Below are 26161 nucleotides of genomic sequence, written 5' to 3'. Positions count from 1 at the left end.
TTGGGAGGGGCTCATTTCAGCTCAAGACCAAAATTTTGAGAAATCAGAGTACTCACTATTTAAGAGACATTACTCCCAAAGAATGAATTATGCTGGCTGCCCTCATTCAGCAAGTCAAGTGCTTAAGGAGGAAGACAAAAAGAACTTTAATTTCTGTTATTTCATATTGATCTTATTGTACTGATGCTCTTTATAATTCATAATAATTAATGCACTAACATAAATGGGATTAATCCACATAATCAAAACTTCCAGATTTCATTTTAATCTGGATTTAAAGGAATCACAGATAAATGAAATTCTATTTCTTTTCAGACTGAAATCAGATACATGTTAAAGTAGTTCTCAATCTCACCTTGAATATTTGAATTTATTTCTACACTTTTCATGTTATTGTGGCTTAAATTGGAACTCTAAAATCCTGTTCTAAATGGCTTGTTGCAATAATGTTCCATTCCTTATAAGGGTACTTTAGGCAGTAGACTTTTACAGGTAAGTAACAGTGGTTTACAATTTGAACCGTTTTAAAAGGAAAATGTCTTAAAATATAAAATAAGATTCTGAAATAGAAAGTATTACTCAAGCTATTATTTACATGGACACAACACTCTTAGCATGAACTTGCTTACTAGCCTGCAATGCAGTGATGCTCTCTGGAGACACCAGGAGACATAGGATGTTCCTTCTCCGTAGATGGCCCTACTTTCCTATGATTTTTGAGTTGCTTCTCATCATTTTCTTCCTTCATTCCTTAATATTCAGCTGTTCTCATAAATATTTGCTGTCTTTAACATCCCAGATTCTAGAGTCCTTTAGGTCAATACCAAATTCACTCATCTTCTTAATACCAAAAATAAAAATACATGATTAAACCATTAAATTTACATTTAAAATAAGCCAACAGACAGTCTCGTTTTAATTTTTTTACGTCTGATGGCTAATCCAAGGGAATGTTTTTTTGCTTCCTTTTAAATTTTTGAGAAATGATAGTAAAGATAATATATTAAATATTACCATCATTTGACTATCCCCTAAAAATTTGTGCAGGGTGAAGACCAAATTGTTACTAAGTTGCTAATTTCAGGGCAGTGTCAACTGCCAGGCTTCCTGCAGTTTGCAGCATAAATTGAGCTGCTTTATACAGAGTTCCGTATGTATCCCAGAAAGTTCATGAAAAAGAGAGGAGAGACAGTAAATGTACTTGAAAATATGCATGTATGTATGCAAACAAACAAAAAATACACCAGGCAGGAAAGAATGTCACAGTTTTTCACTGCAGATATTGAGGGCACTTTGGATGAGTGGAGTGAGGAGAAATTGGTGGTGGTTCTGAAAAGAGTTTTGTGAGGAAGGACTTCTTCCCAAAAGGGAAAGTAGATGGAGTTTGGATGGCTTTTCCATTAAACTCTGAATCTCAGTCACTGAAACTGTTTCTTAGTATGTTGAGGCTCCTTGAGTTCAATATTTTTTATTGTGATTTTTGTTTTTGCTTTTACATTCTTAGACCCTTATTTCCAACGATTATGCAACTTGAATCCTAGCCCAAAACAGTTTTGCTATCTGGAAAGCACACCACCCGTGCACACAAACAAATCCCAGGATTCTGGATGTATTTTGAAATTAAATGACAAAGTATTTAAATGCTACTCTATGATGACTTTTAAAATAAACATATGAGGGTTAAATATAACCCTTTCTTTGTGGCATTCTCCTTGTCATCAGCTGTGAAGCGACTTGCAATTTTTGCTAATGTTTTGTCTGAATAGGACTCCTCTTTCTCAAAATCTGCACCTATTTCCATGATACAAAAATTATTTTTCTTGGTCTATCATGCTTTTATGTGTGTTTTAAATAATAGAAGAGAATGAGCATTAGCAAGGAGTGGATTTGCTGCCTTTATTTTGCCCTGAAAATATTTTTATGAAGATTTGATATACGCAAGCAATATAAACTTTTTACGGACTGTTGCATTTTTAATTACTCTTCCATTGAGATAGAACTTCCAGTTTAATTTGCTGCAAGGTATTTGTATCGAAAGCCTTGTCAGCCCTCTAGGGAGATATCATTTTAAAGTTAATTCCTTTCAGTACATGGGTCTCTGGAGTAGGATAAATATTACAGTATTAAGTACTCGTAGAAAGCTAAAAATAGTCTCTATGGGATTCTTTCTTGATAAATGCAGTTAGTGAAAAAAGTACCATAATGGTGTTCTATATAAAAAAAGACCCCTGTGTCATTTATTAAAGAAATGGCTATGTCACAACCACTGGCTTCAAATTATTAATGAAACAACTGTCTTTCTTTTTCTTTCTTTCTTTCTGTCTTTCTTTCTTTCTTTCTTTCTTTCTTTCTTTCTTTCTTTCTTTCTTCTCCTTCCTTCCTTCCTTCCTTTTCTTCTTTCTTCTTTCTTTCTTTCTTTCTTTCTTTCTTTCTTTCTTTCTTTCTTTCTTCTCTTTCAGAATTGCCTTTCTTAAGCTTGAAGGAAAACTACACTCTTACACTCTTATTTTAAATAAGTTGCTTCAGTTTTGGCTATAGGTACTTCATTCTTACAGTGTTTCATCAAGGATCTGGTGAGTATATGTCCTTTACAAGTACCAAACTGAGCTAGAACAATGAGATGGCCCACAGAATCTTGAACTGAACTTTTGCTAGCAAAATCAAAATATATATTTCAGTGACTAAATAGCCATTGGCACTGAAGCCTCAGAAATGCTTTAGGGAGTCACGTAAATGTCTATGGAAATGTTCAGCTAAGCTCAGTTGTATTTGATGGACATCTACCCACTAAGTCACAAGGAGAATCCAGAATCCCTGCTCCTAGTTGACTCTGGAACAACCTTTGAAGAGTTTTGTTTTTACTCTTAGGGGTTTGTTGTAATCTGTTTCAAACTCATTCTACTTCAAAATATTGTTCTAACGGTGGTCATAATCCTTAGAGTCTCTTATTTAAAGACAGTTTATAATGTTGCTAAAATTTTGATAAATATGGAGATCCAAAAAGTGTGATAGACTTCCTTTAATGAATAATACTTTTCTGGGAAAGCCAAAGGAAACAGTGATATTTTTTTTTCCCCTCAACTGACTGAATTGAAATTCTACCCATGCTGTGTCAGAGAGATTACTACACAGAGTGATTTCCTTCCAGTCTCTGTTGCTTTGGTTATCCATATTAAAATAACTACACATAGTGAATGTTGGATAGGCCACTAGGAAAAAAAAACTGTAGAATATTTAATTTCTTAACAGTTTAGAAGACAACTGGTAAAATTACTCATGAACATGTAGCAAAGTTCCAATAAGACTTTCTGGAAAATCTTCAATATTCTTTTTACAGAATTATATCAAAGTAGAGCTGACCATTCTAAACTACTGGCTGTGGCCTCCCTAAAATGTGCTATAAAGAAATGAAGTTAAATGGATGTAATTAAGGTATATGACACTAAACTCTTTCTTCTCACAGCTTTTATATAGTGAGTGTTAGAAACTGAAGAATACTAATTGAGATCACTTTTTTTAATGTTTTATAGTGTCCTGATTCAGCATGTAAGCAGGATTTATTAGCCTATCTTCAACGAATTGCCTTGTATTGCCATCAGCTTAATATCTGCAGCAAGGTGAAGGCAGAAGTACAGAATCTGGGAGGAGAGCTCATTGTGTCAGGGGTAAGTCGGGACTTGGGCTTCACAATTAAAGTTCCCACTGTTGTACTTCCAAGGCAAGCATTCTTGGCAACAGTACTGCTAAAAACACCAAACTACAGTGATTCATAGGGAGTTTTTTTTTTTTAATAAATGTTATCACCATTATTCCAGACCTTACAATAACTCACAAAGAGCAATTTGATTTTCCAATTACCCTGTGTTTATACTAGCCTTGTAAAATCTCCATTCTTCACAAGAAAACTAATTTCATAGTCTGGAAACTCATTGCCAAGCTGTGACTATTATAATTATTTGGAGCTTTTGTACATTTACTCATTGTGAGTCTACTTCCTTTGTTAGTCCTAGTAATTTTCACTCTCTGTTCAGGAGCCAGCCTCTCTATGTGTGGATTGTGTTCACATGTTAGAGATGATGAAAACAATAGGAATTCATTCATCAGGTTCCAATGCATACTAGGTTATCAGTAACCCTTGAAAGCCAGAAAGTATTTGAATTTAATACAGGTTGATGTGCTGTTGCCAAAAACTAACATAGTTGTCAAACACTAACAATTATGTATTCTTTGCTTAATCACTCTAGTGTTTCCCTTAGTATCCAGTCCACTTTCATCGAACGTAAAGAAATAAAGTTCAATTAATAGAAGCATTATGATTTCTTGGCAAGATTTCCAAATGTATGTGTTGAGGTTCTTCACCTTGGCTTTTCCTCCCTCAGTCCCTTTCTTTGAATATGAGGTGCCATCTATTGTAAACTATTTGCGAATTCCAAAGCGTGGCTCTGCCACCTTTAGTTCTTTTCCCAGTCAACCATGATGCTACCATTTTAAGTGTGGCATTACCAGGAATATAACATGATCAAAATGGTGAATGCTTTATGAGAATCAGACTACTTGTGAAGCTCAATTCTTTACCAGGGTATTTTCAGAAATGTAGCAGTTTGACCATTTGATAAAAATATGTGGAAAAATCATTCTTGAACCCAAAGGCTTCAGGTTCAATATTATTTGGCTTGCAGAAAACAGCTGGGAAAAGAGCTGATCTGGCTTGCATGGAGATGCCATCTGGAAAGCCTGTTCCATGCAGTCTCACCTAGAGTCCATCCAATAAAATGGCTATTTTGTGCCTCTTCCCAAAGCATAGTCACCTCTTTGCATTTCCAAAATGATTCTGCTTCAACATTCTTCAACAACCAAGAGCAATCTGTCTTGCAATGTGTCCTTTCTGCCGAGTTGGTAATTACCAAGATTCTCTCTGCCAAGAAGTGATCAAAACATTGCATATCCCTTGCTTCCTTTCTTATCTTCAGACTCAATGGTATAGTCTCCCATACCATTCGGCTTTCATGTCCATCTGTTTATAGCACCCGTGGAACTGAGTGCTTTTTGTTTAGCTTGCCTTGTGTGCTTTCATTTGTCACTTTCCAAATCTCTTTACATGGATGCGCACAGCATCTTTGTGGATCTCAGACTCCACAACCTCATCTAGGTGGTATTTGACTGGCAGAATTGCTCCCCATTATCCTCTCAGTACCCATTGTTCATCACTGCTTCCAGAGCCTCATTTCCATTGTCTTTTCCTCATTTAGATGTAGTCCAAACCATCACTGGCTTTTATCACTTGCACTGTTGGCATTTGTAGAGGTGTTTGAGATTGAGAACACCATCAAGAAGCCTGTTTCCTTCTTTGAATCTTACTGGCAAAGTTCATATATCCTTGCATGGGAGAAGGCTTCTTCTAGAGGAATGTTATAAAACTTTACAATAATTCTGAGTCAAATGCATTATAAAAGTTTTGCTATATATTGCTCAGTCATGGACGTGCTCTTGGCCTCCTCATTTTTTCAGAGCTTGATTGCTATTTGGTGCCATTCCTGCATCTGTAGTCTGCTGTCTTTGCCACTTCTGCCTCCATCTTATTCTTCATCCTCCTTCACTAATGGCCAATAGAGAAAAAAAAATCAACGTTTGTTTTGCAAAATAGCCACAAATGACTGCCTTCAAAGTTCTGAAAGAGTCAAGAATGTAAGACCCTATACACACAAACTTTCAATGATTTTGCCAAGAAAATGTGCCCATCCTTTGGGCCCCATTTATTTTGTTGTCTGGCATAACAAAGTTGCTACATTTTTAAGGAAAAACTACAATAACATGCAATCAAAAAAAGAGAAATGCTTGAATCTTCCTTCCTTTTTCCCAATGTGTTTATGTACAAGGGATTCAAAGCTGTGACTTCTTCTCTGAAACCTATGAAAGCCCCCAGGAAGGTATATGTATTAGTAGTCAAAATTTCCCCTGAAACAAGAGATTTGGATAGATTATTTCCATTTTGGCAAGAAAAATGATTGGAATTTCAAAGCTGAGAGTTGTGTTTTTAGAGCCTTGTGCTAGCATGATGAACAAAATGCACGTGTGCACAGTTATATACCATGTCAGCATGTGTATGTTTTATGTGATTCTGTGTGTACAAACTGGGAAAGGCTTTTGTTGTATCTGCCATTGGCTTGAGAGGTGGGGCAGGAAGCTCATCAGGTCATGAGCAGGGGGACAATGGATACAAAATCTCTTGAGTCATGCTGGCAAGTTAGAGAAATAATGCAATCCTGGATATGTGCCTACATGTGCTCATTCACACAACTGCTATCTAAGAAGCACCATTAATTTTCTGGCTGGAGATCTGTTTTTAAAAGTTATTGGCTTAAATCTTTCTCACCAGCCAAAGTGCTGTACTTACTAAATCTTATATAGACGATGCCTTGGTGAGCCAATTCAGCTTAAGCCATCTGTGTGGTTGCTAAGGGGGTCAATGGAAAAGAGAAAATTAAAAATAAACAAACAAACAAACAAACAAAAAACAAAACTAAAAGCTAACAGTGACGGAAATGCTCAGATGAAAGTAGAAGAAACTTAAGTCCAGAAGATTAAATATCCATTAATTTATATACTGGCTTTATTTGCTTAGTGTTTATTTCTTTAATTTCTCAAGTCAGTTTACAGGCTTTTTGGAAAAAGAAATGTTCAAAGAAGAAAAGAAGAAAGAAAGAGAGGGAAGGTGGGACAGTAGGAGGGAAGAGTTGTGAAAGAAGGAAGAAAACAAAGGAAAGAGAAACTTAACTGTAGCATATTGTAAATTATTTTAGTGCAGGTAATATCCATTAAATGTGACAGCATTTATATTCATCATGGCAGAAAGGTTGAGCTATTTTTTTCAAGAATGTAAACATATTTTGAATACAAGTTTGTTCCAGTGCTATGATGTGGATATTACCTGTATATTTGATTGTTGTGTTTTTAATTTTTATATGCTAAGTTTTAGAAGATTTAATGGATTCTCTTAAAATTTATTTTATTATTTTTTAAATAAATTTATTTTTTATTGGTGTTCAATTTACCAACATACAGAATAACACCCAGTGCTCATCCCATCAAGTGCCCCCCTCAGTGCCCATCACCCATTCACCCCCAACCCCCGCCCTCCTCCCCTTCCACCACCCCTAGTTCGTTTCCCAGAGTTAGGAGTCTTTATGTTCTGTCTCCCTTTCTGATATTTCCCACACATTTCTTCTCCCTTCCCTTATATTCCCTTTCACTATTATTTATATTCTCCAAATGAATGACAAAATATAATGTTTGTCCTTCTCTTAAATTTTAAAATGAAGATGTACATATGGATCTGGAGAAATAAACATTTCCATGTAGCCTTTGATTATCTTTAGCTACTCTAACATTTATGCTTCTGAATTTTTCTGAATGAGATTGGAAACACTAATATGGAATTTTAGAATGTAGAGTGCTAAACATCAAGCATTTTCATAAATCTGAAAAATTCTACCTAATTATTTTTAAGAAGTTCCAATACATTAGAACAGTGAAGCCAGAATGCAATAGCAATTAACCCTACCTTGGACAGGAATTCAGTGTTTAGGTCAGAGATAGAAGGACACAGATTGCAAGTTATAGTTGACTCCCCATGAAAATCCCACACATTTTAATAGATTTTGTTGCATATAAGTGTCTTTTTCTCTTAACAAAATTTAGGAGCAGAGTTTGGAGGTGAGGAATGTTAGTTACATCCTCAGCCTGATTGAATGGAGCCCTACTCTATCCCTGGAGGATTGAGTAACCTGCCCTACCTAATGTACAATTTTGTTCTATGCCGTTTAAATCTCTCCTTTTCAAATTTGAATCCCTCTCAAGTGGGTTATGGAGAGAAACTTGACAAAGTGAGCAAATATAATTTGTGACATTGGCAGGATTTGAATTGGTAAAGTGAAAATTGGAGAATAAAGAGGTCAGTTATAGTCTTTATTGCCTATGTTTTGATCATTAAACTTTGGACTCAATTAAAATCAACATGAATATTCATAGTAATAAATGAAACTATTCATACAATATTACGAACTGATAATGGTCAAATCAATCCTACCTGACTATGGCATATCATCAAAGATACATATGTGCATATACACAAACATAAACATGCAGCAAATATACATGATTTGATATTTACTCCTTTACCACCTGTATAAGTAGTAATCAGGAACTGAACAAGTGGTTGACAACTGTGACATATCTGATCCAAGACAATTTAGGGAAAAGAAAATATGGGAATTATTTGTATAATGCTATATTTTAAAATATATATTATGGATTTTATTTTATACATTTATATTACATATTTTTAACTATTTATTTTAAAATGTGATTTATTGAGATGAGAATTGCATTTTATTTGAAAAGTTCTGTATTTATAAAAAATAGTGTCAGTATTTTGTAGTGGGCTGAAGCAGTCATTGAAACAAGCATTGTACTTGTATAGCCTTGTACTTTTGTACAACTTCTACCCTTTTATTGGGAAAGAGTCTTTTTTTAATATATACTCTGATTCTGTCTATTGTTAAATCTTGATTATCTCTACTGATCAGTGTAGTAGTAATGGAAAGAAATCTAAATTATTAGCTATTTCAATTTGGATCTGGAATGCATTTCTATGCTTCATGTGAACAAAAGAGTACATATTCAGGAAATTAGCAGGAGTTCCAAAGAATTTTCTCCAGCTTTTCCAGAGTGTAGGCCATTAAGTATTTGGGTATAACAGACTTCATGAACTATAGAACAGTAGGAGAGTCTAGATCTACAGAGAGTAAGACCAATGCTTCAGATTACAAATCTGGATGGAAGAATGGTAGAAATACTCTGTAACAGTAAGAAAATTAAATAAGTATCTATCATTAGCAGAATGGCCATAGTTCTTTGCATATACTTTACTAGTAAGATGGGTGGCTGAATAATTCTGTCTTTCTCCAAAAAGCCTAGCCCTCCCAATCTGTTATGGCAGTAAAATAATAACCATTTAGTTTCTGATTCCCGCATTAAGTCTTCCTTAGTTACATTTATATCAGCATACATGGTCATTGATTTTTACACAACCCAAATTAGGCAAACTTTCAGGAAAAAATAGCCCTTAAGTGATTTTTCAGAGCAAATTCATTCTTCCAGTGTTATAAAAGTGATATTTAACAAACTCAAGGCATTACATGTGGAAGAAATGGAAAATGGGGATTTTTATAAGAAAAGTGATAATCTCCTTGGGTGCCAGGCATCATAGAAGTTTTGAGACTAGTGTACCACACCTGTCAAGTGTCTCCCTGAATTTAAATAGTCTTGTTCAAAGGAGAATGGTATATTGCTCTGTTAAAAGAAGTAGCTCTTAAGTTACATACTCAGTGATTATGACCCTAACATTATCAATTCGATCTACTTATTGAAAAAATAAATCAGATTTTCACTGATGAAATTACACCAGTTGGTTATCTGATTTGTTTTATGCATAGAAAAATACTTTATGTTCTAATGCTCTCATTTTAAAATAAGAAGACAGACTCTTTGTGGCTAAGCTGGAGCATGAACCAAGCAAAGAACTCTTTTTACCTTAAGTAAAGACATGGGTTGACCTAACTTGGATTTACTTGATGAATTGATTTGATTGCATCACCTGAGCTTGTAAACGGAGATATTTCTATTTTAGTTTGAGGGGATTCATTATTACTCATCAGAGTAGAAGTGGTGAGTGGCTTTATGAAGAGTGACTCTGCCTTAGAAAGGTCAGTGCCATTACTTGTCCTTCAGTCAGTGTACTTTCATTCCTTTAGGTTTTAGAAGCTATTCAAGATTTGAAAGCCTTGAATTAAAAAGGCGGCAAATAATTCACACCTTAATCTAGTAGCAAGATTTCAGTTAATATTCAGTTAATCTGATGTTTTAGATTTCAGTTCTAAAACCAGACCATTATTTGGCAGCCAATGATGCCATTCAGACCATTATTTGGCAGCCAATGATGAGTAACATTTTATGAAAACTTGGAAATTAGACACATGGAGGTACCTGGTTAAGGGAAACTAATTGTGCATATCTTTTGGTGTCTGTGCAACCAGGAAAACCTGTTGAAGAAGTACTGATTTATAACATTTTCCCATGTGACACATTCTGATTTTGAGATAGTTTGCTATAATTGATTTCATTCTAAACTGTTCTTTCTTTATTCATATATTTTAAATCATGTCTATAATAGTGCCTTAGGCACTGTCTCTTCATTTTTAACTAGTTGTGGATATGTAAGAATAAATCCAGATAATACATATTCCCTTAAATTGAATCAAATAATTATGGGAATCCACAGTGTTAGGCAAAATAATTTTATTTATAAGCAGTATCTATAATTTAATTTGATTTCTAGTTTTCTTGTGTATACGTGGATTTGTCAGCTCTAGTCAAGAAATACGTTATTTTGAATTGGTTACCTAAATTCATTGTGATTTTTTTTTCATGTTCCTACTTGATATACCTCAGGAATTCCTGGGTTGGAAGAAAAAGTTGGAAGAAAAAGCAGCTGAAATGTGAATAAAATTATATAGGATATATAAATAAGAGAAGATGAATATTAAAATATACCCTAAATATTATCTGGCATCTCATTACTGATTTTGCACAATTTTCTATTACCTCAGATGATTCAAAATAAAGGAAAATAAGAGACTGCATAGCAAAATTGAGGCAGGATTTTATGTTTAGTATTAGACTTGATAAAATTTTGACAACCCTGTCTTTCTAGAAAAGCATTAGCATTTTGATATCTTGTTCCTAACTTCTAGTGACAAGCTAACAATCAGGGCTTCAAAGAGTTGTACTTCCAGTTCACATAAGGATATTTTCTGATTCATTGAACAACATTTCTAGGGTGTTTCAACTACTTAAAAGGCACAGTGCTAAATATTGGTTTGGTGAAGGTATTCAAAGTCCTTTATCACTAATAACTAATAATTTCCATGAAGAGGATAAATCTTTCTGTCTATTGTGAATTTGTTAAATTGTGTAGTCCATTTGGGTTTTGCTTTTTTGATTTAGTTTCTCATCTTCCTGTTTAACATTCTCAGCAAAAATAGTAAGGTATCTGTTGATGGCTATCTCTGTGTATTAACTGTTGTTCTTGGTTTACTATATTCTAGAAATAAAAATGTTTAACTTACTATTTTCTCCATTCTGTTCCTACAGATTATTTTGCCAAATGCTTTCTCCAGCTTAATTTAAATGATTTATAAAATGTGGCTTTTATCACAGCCCTTAGGAGAGAAATATGTGCCATGTTATGGCCCATGTATCTCACAAATAGGAAAGACTTCTGGATGGGCAGTGTGTAGTTTTCTTAGCTGGGATTTCTATTACTGCTTCAGGACATATTGTCTTACTCTATCTTGAACAGTCATTTTCTTTGTGGGCAATAAATATATTTCAAATATTTCATCCTAACCCAATTTTCTTGAAGGCAAGCTTACTTAATTTAGACTTTAATCTTTTCTTTCATCATCAATACTGTATCTTATTTTATTGCTTTTCTCTGAATACCTTCATCTGTGCAGATGCCTTGCTGATAATGAACTTGACTGGAGCTCTGGCTAGATCTTCTGTCAAATCTGCACAATCTATATCTTGACCTCTTTCATCCATTTCCTTTTGTGAATCTATTTCTCAACTTAGAGAAGTTCCTGGAGAAGTTCCAGTTAGCGTCGTCTTATAAGAACCATGTACTCTTTTAAGTCCAAGGTTCTGTGTGTGAGACACTATCATAAAACAAACTCAAAATAGAATCTCTTTATCTAGAAACTCCCAGTTCAAATCTGTTGCTATCAAAATTATTTGGATTCTCTCTTGCTGAGATAATTCTCTTCGATAATAACAGCTTGGTCAGACTGCACGCCAACTGCCTGATCGTGTCTTTCACAATGAATTACTTTATAAATACACCTCCAGATTATTCTTCTGAAATGTACAAATTATTCCACCTGACTTTTCTTGATCTTTTGCGCTAAGTTAAGTAAAAACACTTTCCAACAAGCAAAATTTTGAAATCAACCCTACATCCATCTCTGATCAGAATGAAGTTATAATCACGACTTCATGATTGAAGGGCAATAATGGGGTCTCTTGACTGAAATCCTACAACCACTTCATACCTTGTCTTGAAAGGCTAACTCATCCATTTATGTGATGTCATAGAAAGTATGCTTCAAATTCATAACTGTAGTGACACTTAGCTTTCATAAACAATGTCAAGAGGCTAGATCCTAAGAAGAGTTGGAAATTATCTGATCTTGGCATTGCATTCTGTGTCAAAGAAATTTTTTAACTAATATAACTAAAGACATTATTACAATCAATCATACTAAATTCACCTAAAACGTCAGCACAGTTCACCACTCTGCATCCTTTTGATGCAGCCTAGTTTTGCATTGGGTTCCTGAAGTCATGCTCCATTTCCAAATAAGTAAAGATAATAGGAAATATCAATAGATATGAGTCTAGTTTTATTTCGGTATTTAAAAAAACATTTAACTCCATTTTTATTCTGATAACATTGGCAGATGTGCCTTCTTTGTTGGGTAGTAAAATTTTTAAGGTGTTTATTGGATGAATGAATAATTGCCATTAGTAATCTTAAAATAATCTTTAAATTTTGTATGAAAGGTGAGATGAAACAAATAAGTTTCTAATACATAATAATCATTTTTGAAACTGAGAATTATGGTAAATGAATAGCACATTCCCTATAATGGGAAAGTCAAGAGATGCCTGCTTTCTAAAACAAATGGTATTATTTATAATAATAAAAGCATAAAAAAGCAAGGATAAGCCAACTAGTCAATGATCCAATAGGTAAAAATAGGGCCTCATAGGCCAATTGTGAAAACTCATACAAAAAAGCTGTTGAATACAGAATTTGAACTTAGATTTAGAATTACTGAAAACAGAAATACAATAATACAGTGAGGGAAACATATGCAGAGTTATCATTGCTTCCTCTAATAAGTATAGAAAACATTAAGTGTAAGAAAAATTCCCTTTTTCTTCACAAATGTCAGATTTTTTCTTTTCTATTGTCTTTAATTCTCTAAAGACATTTTTTAAATGTCTAGCATTTATTTTAAAGTAAAACGTGAGTGATGTTGCCAAATCCATTATCAGTTTGAATTTAGTAGCACCTGTGTTTCAAAATGCTCCCTATCTGCCTATTTTGCTTAACTTTTAAATTGTGATTATTTAATATGCTTACATATTTAGTGAGCTAAGAATGGCAGGACTAAAAATAGAATTATATTTTCTTAAAACATAAAAAAATTGAATACAGAATATTGTTTATCTGCATATAGAAACAAGTTTTGGGCCCATTTATGATGCCATGAAATGTAAGCTATTACTTATACTAAAATATTTTCTGTGGCATGAGTGGGTTTCAATTTTCATATATTCCACTGGGCAGATAAAAATCTGGCTTCCATGTGGATGGTTTCAGGACTTACCTGCTTTTCAATATCACCCCTTTCTTTTGTTTTGTTACTACCCACTTGACAACTTTGAGTAATTCATAGTTTGTAACTTCTAAATCTCCATTAAAAAAAGACCTTAGTGTTCTCCATATTATTCTCTCACCTTGCCTGCTTTCCCCCTCCTCCCAAAATGGACTCAGAGGTTAAATTAAGCTATAACTATATGACTATGTGACACAAATCCTTGGTCAGTTAGCATCACTGGGTCACTAAAACTTGACCTCTGACAGTGGCAGTGTAGGGACCTTATGGTTACAGAAATCTTCCCATTTGATTTTCCTCGTGTTTTGAAGGTGGGCTTTGATTAACCCATTTACATACATGTTATATTCAGTACACACAGAAAAACTGGTCAACATTGACAGTAATATTTTATGCTAAAGATAACATTTTCAGAAGTAGAGATAGGCATTGGTTATTGGCTTATCTTTTAAAATGTGCCTGTCACACAGCCCCTCCTTGGGTACAAAAAGGAAGAGTAAAAAGAGTTGCAGTTGTAGCAACAATGAATGCATTAGTTCTTCAGTGATTCCATGAACGAGGTAAGTATCCTTTTAGTACCATGTACTGGCTGGAGATGCAGAGGCCAAGGGCTTGATGAAGGTCACACAGCAGGGCAATGGAACTTCCAAGAAAGACATCTGAGATTCCCCACATACTGTTCCAGGCTTTAAGAGCTGCAGCCCTTGCTTTCTCTCTTGGTGATCTTCAATGCTTTAAATAGGGGTTTCACCCCCCCTTGAATCTCCCCACCATGATTGTCCCCACCAATGCCTGACAAGGCACGGTGCTTCTTCATTCTCCTTCTCCCAGATGGTCCATTTATCTGTTCAAGATAGCCAATGAGGAATTCATATGCCCGGGCTGCTTAATATCATGATGCCCACCCATATCTCTTTCAGCACCTAATTCCTTCATATGCCTCTTTCTCCCGATGACCCACTCCCTCTTCCACTTCCCTAATCCCTTCCCAATAGGGTACGTTTTTTTTTTTTTCTCTTGCTCTCTCTCTCACTCACTCTTTTCTGTATCTCTCGGAAATCAGACAGGAGTTCAGAGCACTTTCACTACCTTTTATGAGGTAGATTGTGATGTCATAGATGGGGGCAGGGCTAGTCAACTTTCTACCCACCTCCCAACCTGTGCTGAGGGAGCTCCGATCGGGAGTGGAAGCAGTGATTCCTCCATGGTGAGTAACTTTGCTTTCTGATGTAATCTGTCTCATTGTAAACATTAATTTTGAAAGCAGGTGGGTGGGGATTCAAAGACATAAAGATGTGACCACCCGAGTCTTCTTTACTATTAACCAACTTTGAGTAAAGGATCAACTTATGTATTCTTTGTATGAGTTGAGAATTCCACAGGACTGATATACATTCTTCAAGCATGATCTAAACTTGAGAAGTAGAAATGGTATTTCATTCCTTTATTTCTTAGTCTTTCTTCCCATTGGGACTGAAAGTCATTGCATATGTGGAATGAATCCATTCTGTAGTCCTTTGATGAGCTTCTTTAAGGAAGGCTAGTTAAGAGAATGTATTCTTCATTTGAAAGATTACAGAGTCACAAAATATCCTTTTTTGATGTTGGCTGAGAGAATCAGTCTGCTCTTTTAAAATTGTTGGGTAAAATTGTGAAGAAACCGATGCATAAAGAATTAACAAACTTGGTTTTGATGTAAACAGATGCAAGCTTTGTAATGTAAAGGTGCAGCTATTTCAAGATGTCACAACCAGACTTGCTACCGTTTTGTTGATGTTGCATGTCATAACTCTGATACTGTTTTGTAAGATTTTTTTATAGTTAAGAGCTGTGAAATGTCACTGTTCTTTGTTTCATTTGGGTTTCTATAATAATGATTAATTTTTTTGTATGCCTTAGTATTTAGAAAGAAAAGATCAACTGGAGTGAGAATTTTCCCTCCAGTTTACTTGTTTCCTCCAGGGTGCCTATTAAAACTGTCAAGATGTCAGCTTATATATAAAAGGGCAAGGGAGGTTCATGGAGGAGGTTAAGTCTTTAAAGGATGTTGAAGCATCAGTGTGGGTACTTCTAAAAGGGTTTGACCATCAGAATGTGAGGCCCTCTTTGTTTTCATGGGGTGGGATAAAAGCTTCCTGATGTGGGTCATGGGTATTAGGAAATATGTTAAGAGGATATCATTCATTTTTTTTTTTCGAAGAATACATCCCTAGTTAACTAACTATGTTTGGATATTGGTGTGGGAAAATTGGAGGCAGTTTAAAAGGAAGTGCCCTTTTCCATCATTAGCTTTTCTGTTACATGTAGACCTTCTCTCCCTCCTGCCCTGCTAAGTTATGCATTAGAACTCAAAAGCATGAGAGATAATCCTGTTCTTTTAATTACCTGGGATGGAGTAGCATGACAAATTCTGAAGTGATATTTCCACGTATGCTTTCTAACCTGAAGTGACTCTTGGTAGAGATTTCAGGTACAATATTGGAAGATAAGGCCATAATTGGCCAGTAGGAAGATTTAAGTGATAATCACCTGTAATCAACTTAATATTGCAATGCGGGTAGCAACACCAAAGTCTTACATGTTAGGTTATTTCTCTCAAGTCTTTGGCCTACATTCCTTTAAAAATACTTGCCCCCTCAAACCCAGGTAGAAGGAAACCTTCAGTGCCAGAAAAATCCAATGTCTAACTGTAGCTCAAGTTTTTAATGTCTTTTATCAACCCCTCATACAGCTGCCAGGTAAGAAATGCTCATATTTTACAAACCCTTGGAATACAATCATCTTTAACTTCGTGAGTTAAGAACAGTTGTGTTGTACACTTGTGCAAATTCAGAGAGTCTATCATGGAATGCATTGTGCATGCACTTGTTTATCTTCATGTGCATGTTTCGTTTATAGTGGTGTTCATATTTTAATCCATTTGTATGTATTAAAATTCTAATTTAAAAATAATACTACATATTGTGCTGTAAATAAAGCAATGAAGTGTAACAGAAGTTGAATTAATCTGGGGTCTTAACACTAGTAATAAAAGCTCTATTTCTGTCATTGACTAATAAGGGAACTGAAAGAAAATTACTTAGATCTCTGGCCTCAGTGTTTTCATTGTAAAGTTGCGATTGATGATCCACAAGATATATCCTGAAGTACTCTGCTCTAAAGCTGTATGGTTTTATAATATATTTTTCAAAGAAATTGCTTATGGGAAAAAAAACTGACTAGGTAATGAGACATTGTTTTAATATAAGACATACCGTTTCTATAGACCAGAAAGAAAGTTTCAGTCCAAAGTAGGTTTTAGAATGTACCCTATATTTGATGTAGTGTTATTTGGTTAACAAGTGAGTTCTATTCTTTTAAATGGACAATGTCAAACATGTGATAGTTGTTAGCTATGTGTTGATTTGGAAGATTGATTTGTTTTTTTAGCTCCATACTTTTGTTCTGATTATTTGAGATTAAAAAAATCTTTATCTACTAGGTAAATGGATGGATTTAGGCATCATTGGGACTTTAAAATTAAAAGTTACTTATGCAGAATTGTAGAAAGTCCTTTGTGGTATTGGTATGAATTTATGAGTAGGAAATTGGGGGTACTAAGGTATGTGTTATAGGGGTTGAAACACATGTACGGCCTGCCTGGCTCCTGCTCTGATGAATGTGCAAACTTTTGGGGTACCTAGACACGTGCCAAGTGTCAACTTGGAGGTGAAGCCAATACATGTCTAAGAACCAAGATGTGACCCTGTACTGTTGGGTAGACTGGATTGTACTGGGAAGGCTTTCTGAGAAGCTGAGAGTCTTCAATCACTTGGAACGCAGTGGTTTAGATTTGTGTTGTTGCACAACACACAGGTTATCAAGACCATGGAATTGTAAATCTTGCAGAGGAGGTATTATGTTTAGATATGTCATGTATCAAAGCCACATGTCAAAATGTTTGCATATGATCCAGCTCCATACTTTCCCTGAGTCCATTCCACTCAATCATATGGTGACTTTACAATATATGATACTTGCTTAGAAGAGTTGAGGAGGCTGCAAGTGAGTGTAGTGCAAAGATTATTTATTAAGATATAATCAGGTAGCCATTTTCTCAGTTATACAAAAGGTCATATCATCACTCATATCCACAACTGCAGAAGAAAAATAAAAGGAAGGAATTAGGGACAAGAGACTCTAGCTTCGAGATATTCTGACAAAAATGGAAAGGGATTATATTACCATTGACACATTTAGAAATATTGATGGCCATGAAGAAATGTCCATAAGCTAGAGAATCCACATAAGCAGGACAATTTTTCAAAGCAAACCAAAAGTTCTCTATGTACTGAGCAGGAGTTATGTCAGACTCTGCTGTCAAACAGCCAATGTTGGGAAGGTTTAAACACTAAAACTGCACATGATTATTATGCAAGTCTCCTTCCCCAATGCACTTGGAAAGAGGGTATTCATTTGGGCATGATTTGCCCTCTTTGACAATGAAGCATTCTTATCTTTGAAAGCTTCTCCAGTGCTGTAGATTCACAGATGAGTTGCAGTATATACTTTACATCACTTAGCACTGTTTGTTGTATTTCCTGCCATCCACATTCCTTCTAAGTTACTACTTTGGCTTTTCTAATAGGCTGGAATTCCATGAGTAGAATCATCTATCCCAGATTTTAAAGACTTAGTTTACATTATCCAGTGAGATATTTCTTAATTTCCTATTGAGACATAAAAATCCATTTCTAGAATATACCATCTCAGAAAATCACTGCCAAAGCAGTTTGTATATATGGGAATGATGAAATAGCATGTTCAGTTTGTGTTCTCTTAGAAATAATTTTCCCCCAAAAAAAGTTCAAGTAGGACTTAGATACAATTTTGCCAAACAGTATAAATTATTAAAAGAATTTGAGATACTGGAAATTTGTCTCAAAAGAACAATAAAAAAGGATGACAACTGTTCCCTCTATCATACCATCTCTAGAGGTATCAGTTAGATTATAATTCAACAAATGTTTATTGCGTAAATAATATGTGATATTTACTGTCCTATGAAAGGCATGGAATTACTGTGGAAAACAGACCCATAATCAATAACCACAACAGTAATTATAAATTAAAATAATCACTGTAACAGAAATATATATAAAATGATATGGGCATTCCTAAAGAGAAGGTAACTTCATAAAGGAGGTAATATATTTTTGAACCTTCATGGGGGGATCCCTGGGTGGTGCAGCGGTTTAGCGCCTGCCTTTGGCCCAGGGCGCGATCCTGGAGACCCGGGATCGAATCCCACATCGGGCTCCCGGTGCATGGAACCTGCTTCTCCCTCTGCCTGTGTCTCTGCCTCTCTCTCTCTCTCTCTCTCTCTCTCTCTCTCTGTGTGTGTGACTATCATAAATAAATAAAAAAAATAAAAAATAAAAAAAAAAGATGAACCTTCATGGATACATAGATAAAAGTTTTCCAGGTAGAAGAGGAGAGAAAAGATTAGCTCAGGAGAGAAACAGAATGTCCATAGTTTTGAGGTATAGGTGTATTCTGTGCTGATTGGACTTGAAGATGTCAGAAATGTGTAGAAAGATGAAGAAAAGTAAAAAGTAGAGTTAAGTAAAAAGTGGGATATGGATATCAAAGACATTTTTCCGACCCATTCTGATTTTTTTTAATAAACTTATTTTTTATTGGTGTTCAATTTACCAACATACAGAATAATACCCAGTGCTCATCCCGTCAAGTGCCCCCCTCAGTGCCCATCACCCATTCACCCCCACCCCCCGCCCACCTCCCCTTCCACCACCCCTAGTTCATTTCCCAGAGTTAGGAGTCTCTATGTTCTGTCTCCCTTTCTGATATTTCCCACACATTTCTTCTCCCTTCCCTTATATTCCCTTTCACTATTATTTATATTCCCCAAATGAATGAGACCATATAATGTTTGTCCTTCTCCGATTGACTTACTTTACTCAGCATAATACCCTCCAGTTCCATCCACGTTGAAGCAAATGGTGGGTATTTGTCGTTTCTAATGGCTGAGTAATATTCCATTGTATACATAAACCACATCTTCTTTATCCATTCATCTTTCGATGGACATCGAAGCTCCTTCCACAGTTTGGCTATTGTGGACATTGCTGCTAGAAACATCGGGGTGCAGGTGTCCCGGCGTTTCATTGCATCTGTATTCTTGGGGTAAATCCCCAACAGTGCAATTGCTGCGACCCATTCTGATTTTAACGAGTGTTTCTCAACTTGGTCAAAGGACCATCTGCATGCCAAACCCATCAAGTGGTGAGAGGAGACTGCTAAAATGCAGAACTGTTGCTAAAATGAAGACCTGTTGAATCAGGATTGTAAGGAGCACATTCTTATTAGAATCTGTAACTACCCCATTGTACCCCCAAGTTTCAGAATCTCTTCAACAAAACTGACTCAGTATGTTTCTGTGTTCTTAGAAAAAATGTTTCAGAGAAAAATTAAAATATTAAGAATAAAAGACTTAGGAAAAATGGTATTTAAAGGTAGTATAAGAATGTTTTTGAGAAAATTGGCTTAAGTTTTGATTAAGCATAAAAACTTTTCTAAGAATGGTGATTATTAAGTGTAAATAATCATCAAGTGATGCTATTACATCTCCTTGAAGGAAAGGCATGATATTATCAACATTTAAGGGACCATCTTTTATCTTTCATTTTTATGCTCCAATATAAGGAGTTAATGAAGTTCATTCAGGGCTAAGTTGTTTTAACACAGTCCAGAGCAATATTTATTTCTGAGTGGTATTTTTGGTATTTGACTACTTTTACATTTTAATTAGGGGAACTTCATTGAAAGAGAAATGTATAAATTAGCATTACCATCATGACTGGAGAAATTAAACATTCATGCCAACGTACAGCCTAATCTCTATGGTCTATATTGAAAAATATGAATTATCTAACTATATGTTTAAATCAATAATCAGGGATCCCTGGGTGGCGCAGCGGTTTGGCACCTGCCTTTGGCCCAGGGTGCGATCCTGGAGACCCAGGATCGAGTCCCACATCGGGCTCCCGGTGCATGGAGCTTGCTTCTCCCTCTGCCTATGTCTCTGCCTCTGTGTGTGTGTGTGTGTGTGTGTGTGTGTGTGTAACTATCATAAATAAATAAAAATTTAAAAAAAATAAATCAATAATCATTTGGGAGTACTTTTTTTTCCCCGATTTTTTTTCCTCATAGACAACAGCTATTATCTTCTACCCATCAGTCTGTGTAAAAGTTACATAGTGTTCAAAGATGCAAGAAAGGCACTAGAGAGGTATTTTACATTTAACTAAGACATGAGAATGAACCTTGATCTGGAAGAAGGTGACTTTCAGATCAAAGCAAGGAAAATTGATTATAGATTTAACTCCCTGTTTTTCACACAGTCCTCCTGTTTCAGATTGCTAGAATCTTCTATATTTTTTTTGAGAATTTTGTTTAGAACTTGCTTTTTTCTCTATATTCACCTCTGTGTAGATAATCGCAGTAATTGCTATGGCAGAGATGGTAATCTTGTCACATACTAGAAGCTGATTGTAAAATGCTAGTGCCTGCCATTAACTGAGCGAAGCGATTTTGGCATGGTGACCTAAAGATCTTTTCTTAAAAATTCGTGTGTGTGTGTGTGTGTGTGTGTGTGTGTGTGTGTGTTTAAACTAAGGATATATAGCTCTGTTACTGGGTTTATCACACCAACCCAGGCAAATATAATCTTGAGTGGTACATAAAGATGTTCCAGGCAAAATTATTTACCTAAATAAGGCCTTGCATTTTACATGAATAAAAGTCAAGTAGAGAACAATAACAGCCACATGATTTTGATGTCAGATATTTGAAAAATAAGTTAGAGTACACCATGTTCTCTTAGGCAGATACTAAAATTATAAGCAATGTATTGCTGTTAGATGTGAATTTGGAAACAAACTCTTTTACAATTTGGGTGATAATGAGCAACATTCCTAATCTGAGCTTTTGGTTTTGCATTATAAATTAGAATAGCAATACAATTAGAGGGACAATAGGACAATTGCACCTAGTAAATAACATTACTATATTAGCTAAGATAAAATGAGGACTCAGTACATTCCAGGCACTGTGCTAAGTATTTTAAATGCACTATGCAATGTTTTTAACAGTTATCCTTTGGAGGAAACACTGTCATCACCATTAAAAATATTAGGAAAATGAGGCTCAGGGAATTGAAGTAACTTCCTAGAGGTCACAAGTTAGTCATTGACCTACTGTAGTGCTTTCCAAGAAGCTTCCCTTGACATTCTTCCCCAGCATGGTATCTTTTCTCTGTCATTCCTAGTAGGGTACTGCAATATAAGAACTTATTTAATGATATGTCTCCTAAGTACCCTGTGAGCTCCATAAGGGTAGGTAATGTGTCTGAATGTTGAATTTTTCCCCGTTCCCTTGCAAATAAGCACGTAATGTGTTTAATACATCAGCTTCCTTTTTTTTTTTTTTGTAGCTTACTTAATTCTTTTGTAACTTAAATTTTCTAGTACATTACATAGACTTTTTTTTTTTTTTTTTTTTTTTTTTTTTTTTATTTTTATAAATTAATTTTTATTGGTGTTCAATTTACCAACATACAGAATAACACCCAGTGCTCATCCCGTCAAGTGTACCCCCCAGTGCCCGTCACCCATTCACCCCCACCCCCCACCCTCCTCCCCCTCCACCACCCCTAGTTCATTTCCCAGAGTTAGAAGTCTTTATGTTCTGTCTCCCTTTCTGATATTTCTCACACATTTCTTCTCCCTTCCCTTATATTCCCTTTCGCTATTATTCATATTCCCCAAATGAATGAGAACATACACCGTTTGTCCTTCTCCGGTTACTGTGGCCAAGTTCAAAAAGGGTGTTGCCTGAGTTCTCCTCTGGGATTTTGATGGAATCTTGTCTCACATTTAGATCTTTCATCTATTTTGAGTTTATCTTTGTGTATGGTGCAAGAGAGTGGTCCAGTTTCATTCTTCTGCATGTGGATGTCCAATTTTCCCAGCACCATTTATTGAAGAGACTGTCTTTCTTCTAGTGGATCGTCTTTCCTCCTTTATCGCATATTAGTTGAGCATAAAGTTCAGGGTCCACTTCTGGGTTCTCTGTTCTGTTCCATTGATCTATATGTCTGTTTTTGTGCCAGTACCACACTGCCTTGATGAACACAGCTTTGTAGTACAACCTGAAATCTGGCATTGCGATGCCCCCAGATATGGTTTTCTTTTTTTAAAATTCCCCTGGCTGTTTGGGGTCTTTTCTGATTCCACACAAATCTTAAAATAATTTGTTCTAAGTCTCTGAAGAAAGTCCATGGTATTTTGATAGGGATTGCATTATACGTGTAAATTGCCCTGGGTAACATTGACATTTTCACAATATTAATTCTGCCAATCCATGAGCATGGAATATTTTTCCATCTCTTTGTGTCTTCCTCAATTTCTTTCAGAAGTGTTCTGTAGTTTTTAGGGTATATTTTGAGAACCATTTGAATGGTAAATGGTTCTCCAACCTTTTATTTTCAGGTTGTAGGTGTCCTTCTGTCTAAAATGAGTCTCTTGTAGACAGCAAATAGATGGGTCCTGTTTTTTTATCCAGTCTGAAACTCTGCGCCTTTTGATGGGGTCATTAAGCCCATTCACGTTCAGAGTTACTTGAACTTCTTCTTAAAGGGGAGTTTTAAGAGTCCCCCTTAAAATTTCTTGCAGAGCTGGTTTGGAGGTCACATATTCTTTCAGTTCCTGCCTGTCTTGGAAGCTCTTTATCTCTCCTTCCATTTTGAATGAGAGCCTTGCTGGATAAAGTATTCTTGGTTGCATGTTCTTCTCATTTAGGACCCTGAATATATCCTGCCAGCCCTTTCTGGCCTGCCACGTCTCTGTGGAGAGGTCTGCTGTTACCCTAATATTCCTCCCCATGAAAGTCAGGGACTTCTTGTCTCTTGCTGCTTTAAGGATCTTCTCTTTATCTTTGGAATTTGCAAGCTTCACTATTAGATGTCGAGGTGTTGAACGGTTTTTATTGATTTTAGGGGGGGATCTCTCTATTTCCTGGATCTGAATGCCTGTTTCCCTTCCCAGATTGGGAAAGTTTTCAGCTAGGATTTGTTCAAATACATATTCTGGCCCTCTGTCCCTTTCGGCGCCCTCGGGAACCCCAATTAAACGTAGGTTTTTCTGCCTCAGGCTGTCGTTTATTTGCCTTAATCTGTCTTCATGGTCCTTCAATTGTTTATCTCTTTTTTCCTCAGTTTCCCTCTTTGCCATTAACTTGTCTTCTATGTCACTCACTCGTTCTTCCACCTCGTTAACCCTCGTCGTTAGGACTTCTAGTTTGGATTGCATCTCATTCAATTGATTTTTAATTTCTGCCTGATTGGATCTAAATTCTGCAGTCATGAAGTCTCGTGAGGCCTTAATGCTTTTTTCTAGAGCCACCAGTAGCTGTAGAATAGTGCTTCTGAATTGGCTTTCTGACATTGAAGTGTAATCCAGATTTTGTAACTCTGTGGGAGAGAGGGCTGTTTCTGATTCTTTCTTTTGAGTTGAGGTTTTCCTTCTAGTCATTTTGCTCAGTGCAGAGTGGCCAGAAACAAGTTGTATTGGAACACGGGGGAGTATCACTGGCCCCTCTAGCTGGTCTTCTGGGGGAGGGGCCTGTTGCGTTGATTTTCAGGTGTTAGCACTTGGGGGAGCTGCTCTGCCCCTGCCTGCTGCAGGGCTCTGCGGGGGTTGTTTACCCCGCCAGGCCCCAGGAGGAACAGCAGCAGTTGCTATGGCAACTCTGGAAGCCTGGATTCAGCCTCCGCAGGAACTACGGGGCTCGGGGCTCTCGGCTCTCCGTCCGCAGGGCCTGGAGGCTCCGGGGCGGGGCCGCTGATCTGCTCAGCTCGGGGCAGGAGCGTCCTCGCTGTCTCGGGCCCTCCCGGCCTCTGCCTGTCCCGGGGGAGGCCGGATCCTGGGCTGTGTCCCGGCGCCCTGTGCTCCGGGGCCTGCGCTGTTGGATTCGCGCTCCCGCCCTGCAGCTCCCTCCCTGGAGCCGCTCCCGAGCCCCTCCGAGCTGCTCCGGTCGGTCCCTCCGTGCGCGCTGCAGCCCTTAGGGAGCTCGGAGCACTCTCCTGCGCTCGCAGGTGTCTGTTAGTGTCCCCGGGAGCCTGAGGGCATCCCCGCTCTCCTGGGTCCTGCTCCACCTCCCTGCGAGCCCCTTTCCGCCCGCCCGGGAAGGTTGGTGCAGCTCCTGCTCCTCCGGGACGGGGCTCTCCTGTCCTGGGGACACTCGCCCCGGCCTCAGCCCGGCTCCTCGCGGGCCCCTCCCCCTCGGAGGCCTTTTGTTCCTTTATTTCTTTTTCCCCGTCTTCCTACCTGGATAGAAGCGCGAACTCTTCTCACTGTAGCGTTCCAGGTGGTCTCTCTTTACATCTCAGGCCGAATTCGTAGATTTTCAGGATGATTTGAAGGTTATCTAGGTAATTTGGTGGGGACAGGTGATTTGGGGACCCTGCTCTTCCGCCATCTTGTCCCTCCCTCCTACATAGACTTTTTTAAGATTATGGTATAGAAACATATAAAACTTCTTCCAAAATAGCTGAATTAATAATTTATTTTTAAAAGGATTTTAAAGTAAGGGCCACTGTGAGAGTTCATTTCATTTGCTTTCCCACATGAAGGTTATGATACATTAACACGTTAATTATATCTAGATGTGAAATATTGTTTTTAATTAACTATCATAAATTAATGCCTGATAATAGTATTAACAATTTGTACAGTCTTTCACATGTTTTAATTAGATATAGATTCAGATCCATATGATAAAACCTCCAAATAGAGAGTCATTTTCCTGTCATATAAACTAAATCTATATGTAGTTCAGGGCCAAAATAGGGAACTTAGAATCATCAGAAACCCAGAATCCTTCTGATTTATGGTCTGCTCTACTTAAGATGGGACTTCTACTTTCAAGTTCATCTTTTGGATCAAGGTGACTGCTTGTGCTCCTTTTATCTTCCATAGAGGAAGAAGTGAGAGGGCAAAATGATATGCTTCCTAGCTGTGTTAGCATCCTTTAAGGGGATTTCCTAGGAACATCAGTCCCCCTACTCCAACACCTTCTGTTTATATCATAAGAGGAACCTGAAAAAATGGGAGAGTTAGGCTCCCATTTATACCCTCCATTAAATGGAACACAAATAGAATTCTGACTTTCAGAAGTTGCTTTGTGATCTTGGGCAAGTTGCTTGACTTCACCAAGTCCCATTTTTCTTAACTGCAAAGTGAGAATGATATTAGTATCTACTTCATTGTGTTAGAATTAAATACGTTCATGTATGTCACACATTTACAGTACAGAATGGAGAAGTACTAAATAAATAGGTAGCTAATTTTATTTTTCCTTATCTTGTCTCTCTTGAAATATGATATTCTTGTTGGTGATGTAGGTGCCTCTTGTTTTATTTCATCATGTCTACTCCAATTAACCATTGGATTTACAGTAGTGAATATAACCAGCCAAGGTCTGTACCCTTATAGAGAGATTCCATTAGTTTGTCATTGGGAGTCCTGGAGGAATCCTTTAAAGAAAGGTGATAATTGACAATACAGAAGGGAATGACA

General features: G+C 36.6%; 1 protein-coding gene across 1 annotated transcript in view; it reads left to right on the top strand.

Moving 5' to 3' along the window:
- The window catches only part of CTNNA2 (catenin alpha 2), a 1089255-nt gene that overhangs the window by 1042282 nt on the left and 20812 nt on the right, over positions 1–26161 (top strand). The window contains exons 17-18 of the mRNA XM_055312731.1: positions 3531–3665; positions 14587–14730. Coding sequence (XP_055168706.1) covers positions 3531–3665; positions 14587–14730 — 279 coding nt within the window. The remainder of the gene's footprint in view (positions 1–3530; positions 3666–14586; positions 14731–26161) is intronic.

Source organism: Nyctereutes procyonoides, unplaced genomic scaffold, assembly GCF_905146905.1.
Source record: "Nyctereutes procyonoides isolate TBG_1078 unplaced genomic scaffold, NYPRO_anot_genome, whole genome shotgun sequence".
NCBI classification, from domain to species: domain Eukaryota; kingdom Metazoa; phylum Chordata; class Mammalia; order Carnivora; family Canidae; genus Nyctereutes; species Nyctereutes procyonoides.
This window is presented reverse-complemented; position numbering and strand designations above follow the sequence as displayed.